Raw genomic sequence first — 2,611 nt, 5'->3', positions numbered from 1 at the left:
GTCACTCAGGTTGCAGCTTCAAGTGTTCAACGGCCCAGGTTGTTACTCTCATTTGGTGGAAAAAAACTGAAACAAATTGTCCAATTCCTAGTAAACATTTTCTACTGCTTCTGAAAAACATTTTGAAGTCGGTCCATTGACATGTAATCTGGAAAGGTACTCCCCCGGGGACCCGATACTGAAGCGTCTTTCATTATGGGTCCATCAAGTTCTTAGGGTGTTAATTATTACTGTATACACTACTAATAATTACATCGTGAAACTGACTGAATCCAATCCATACGGTCACTTCAAATTACAAATTTAAAGAGTAAAACGAACTTGATCAAGTTTTTAAGATTGAATCTTATATCGTAAGAAAAATGTCCAAATTTTCTTAATATTTCAGCTAACTTGGACATAATGAGTAGTATATTTTTCTGTTATTATTGTTAACGGAGTAGATTTTCTTTATTATTAGTAGTTGGTTAACCCAATCGATTTCAACAGGCAACGAGCATAAACGTGTCATCTATACATGACAAACAGAACATAAGGTGTTGGAGTGAATTTACTGTCAGAAGAAAACCATACGTGTGAAGCTAGGAGAAAGTTGAGACTTGTGGTACGGAGCATGATAAGGATCAACATCCATCACCCTTTGATCATCTCTTTTGTCCTCTCTATATATCCCCTCTTAAGCTGCTCTAAGTTTCCATTTATTTACTATATAAATCTAATCATCTAACAATCTAACGGCAAATATGCTCAACGCCCTCAGATCAGCTACCAAAGCACAACCACTTGCTGTCTTCACAAATCCTTCGCATTACATTAATATTTGTTCAAAGTCTTCTCAGATCAGATTCCGGACTCTATTGACAGAAGCTGGGAAACAGGACGAAATCAAAATGGACGAGACCAAGAAACCTGGAACTGAGACCAAACCTAAGTAAGTGTGTGTGTGTGGTTGATTATCCATTTAAAAAATGTATGAATACTTTAATAGGTAAACTTGTCAAGTTTAAAACCTAGAACTGCCTTCAACATACTGAAATTGGTATTTGTTGGATGAAAGGGACACAATGTCCAGCTTTGGAGAAGGATACGCAACGAGGTCAGACGAAGAAGGTTTTGGAGGGATATATGGAGGAAACCAAGATGTTGAGGAAAAGATCGTCCATGGAAATGCTCCTGGTAAACTACTTATTCATGCATTTTCTTTTTTGTTTTTATTATTCCCTTTCTTCTTTATTCCTCTTCTCTACAATTTTAATTCCAGTTTTCTGATTCATGTGTGTTGGTTGATGATTACGTTAGAGTATGGTACAAAACAAGGGAGTGAAGTGAAGGAGAAGGAGAAGGCATGTAACCAGCCTCAAGCATCTTGAACTAAATTAGAAAAGGAACTTGACTTGATCAGTCTTGACAAAGCAACCTTTTCCCTTTTTAATTTGTTTTTTTTCCCTTCCTAAGTTTTAGAGTGTAATTACGTTCCTGTTTTTGTTGGGATCGTGCTATACCCAACTCATGGAATAAAACTTTCATGGTTTCCATATTTTGATCCTGAATAGCATAGCATTTAATACTAAGTACATTTTTGTGTACGATTTCTTCACAAATTATATTTTCTTATTCCGATCAATGCTGGAGACGGCTTATTAGATAATGCATTCTGCATCTTTTCTAGTAGAGCTTATCTTATACACAAAAGATGGTATAAAGTTTGAGTTTAAAATCTAATAAATAAAATTGGATAAACCATGAGTAATGATTTTATCACAAAATTAAATATAATTTATTTTGATTATAGGATTGATTTAATTCAAACTTCTTGTGCTAATACATTTGGTATATTGAACGGATTAAGTAGAGATGAGTATTTTATATTGACTTAATAAAATAAGCTCTCTAGCCATTAATTTTAATTATATTTTTAATTTTAATATAATTATTTATTGTTAGTTGTGTATATTATAATTATTTTATTTATTAAAAGACGAGATTCTTTCGTGGGTCAAGATGCCTGGTAAATTGTTGGTTAGTAAATGAAATTCATGTCTGGATTTAGGGAGTGGTGACTGGTGATACATCTTTATGAAAGTTTATAAATTTTTATGTGTAAATCTGACCGGTAAATTTGTTACCAGACACATGGAATAAGTTAAGTGAGACCAAAAAAAATAATTAATAAATTAAATTGTCGGTAATTTTATTTCATTTATAAGTATTAATTTTAATGTGGGGAGATAAAAAAAATTTAATGGATGAATTTCAAAATTGAATAAGAAGTGCAATTATAAATTTTTAGTGGAACAATTTATAATTGGCCAAACAAAATCGGCATCCCCTCTAAGTTGTTTTCTCTTTTCACTTTAACCTTATTCTTTAAGGTCGTTCCATTTAAACAGTCCAAATCCTTTAGTATGTCACCTTACATGCCAAGGCGAATGTTACTCACATGTTTTTAAGCGTGTGAAATAGTCCAAAAAACAAACTTCTCTTTTAATTTTTCAAAAAATACTATGTACACAAAGGAGTAATTCTAAGTTATGCCGAGCTTCCGTTTCAAGATCGAAGCTTCTGCTTTAATACATAGGATATAATATTGATTATCTCGTCTTAAAAATCG

General features: G+C 32.6%; 1 protein-coding gene across 1 annotated transcript; it reads left to right on the top strand.

Annotated features, from left to right (window-relative positions):
• LOC109241681 lies at positions 698-1,584 on the top strand. The gene is made up of 3 exons (XM_019408445.1): positions 698-931; positions 1,058-1,176; positions 1,300-1,584. Exons 1-3 carry the CDS (start codon positions 744-746, stop codon positions 1,368-1,370), a joined length of 378 nt encoding a protein of 125 aa, XP_019263990.1. The 5' UTR covers positions 698-743; the 3' UTR covers positions 1,371-1,584.

This window comes from Nicotiana attenuata, chromosome 1 (assembly GCF_001879085.1).
Source record: "Nicotiana attenuata strain UT chromosome 1, NIATTr2, whole genome shotgun sequence".
NCBI lineage: Eukaryota > Viridiplantae > Streptophyta > Magnoliopsida > Solanales > Solanaceae > Nicotiana > Nicotiana attenuata.
The sequence above is the reverse complement of the archived record's forward strand: the minus strand, read 5'-3'. Positions and strand labels throughout refer to the sequence as shown.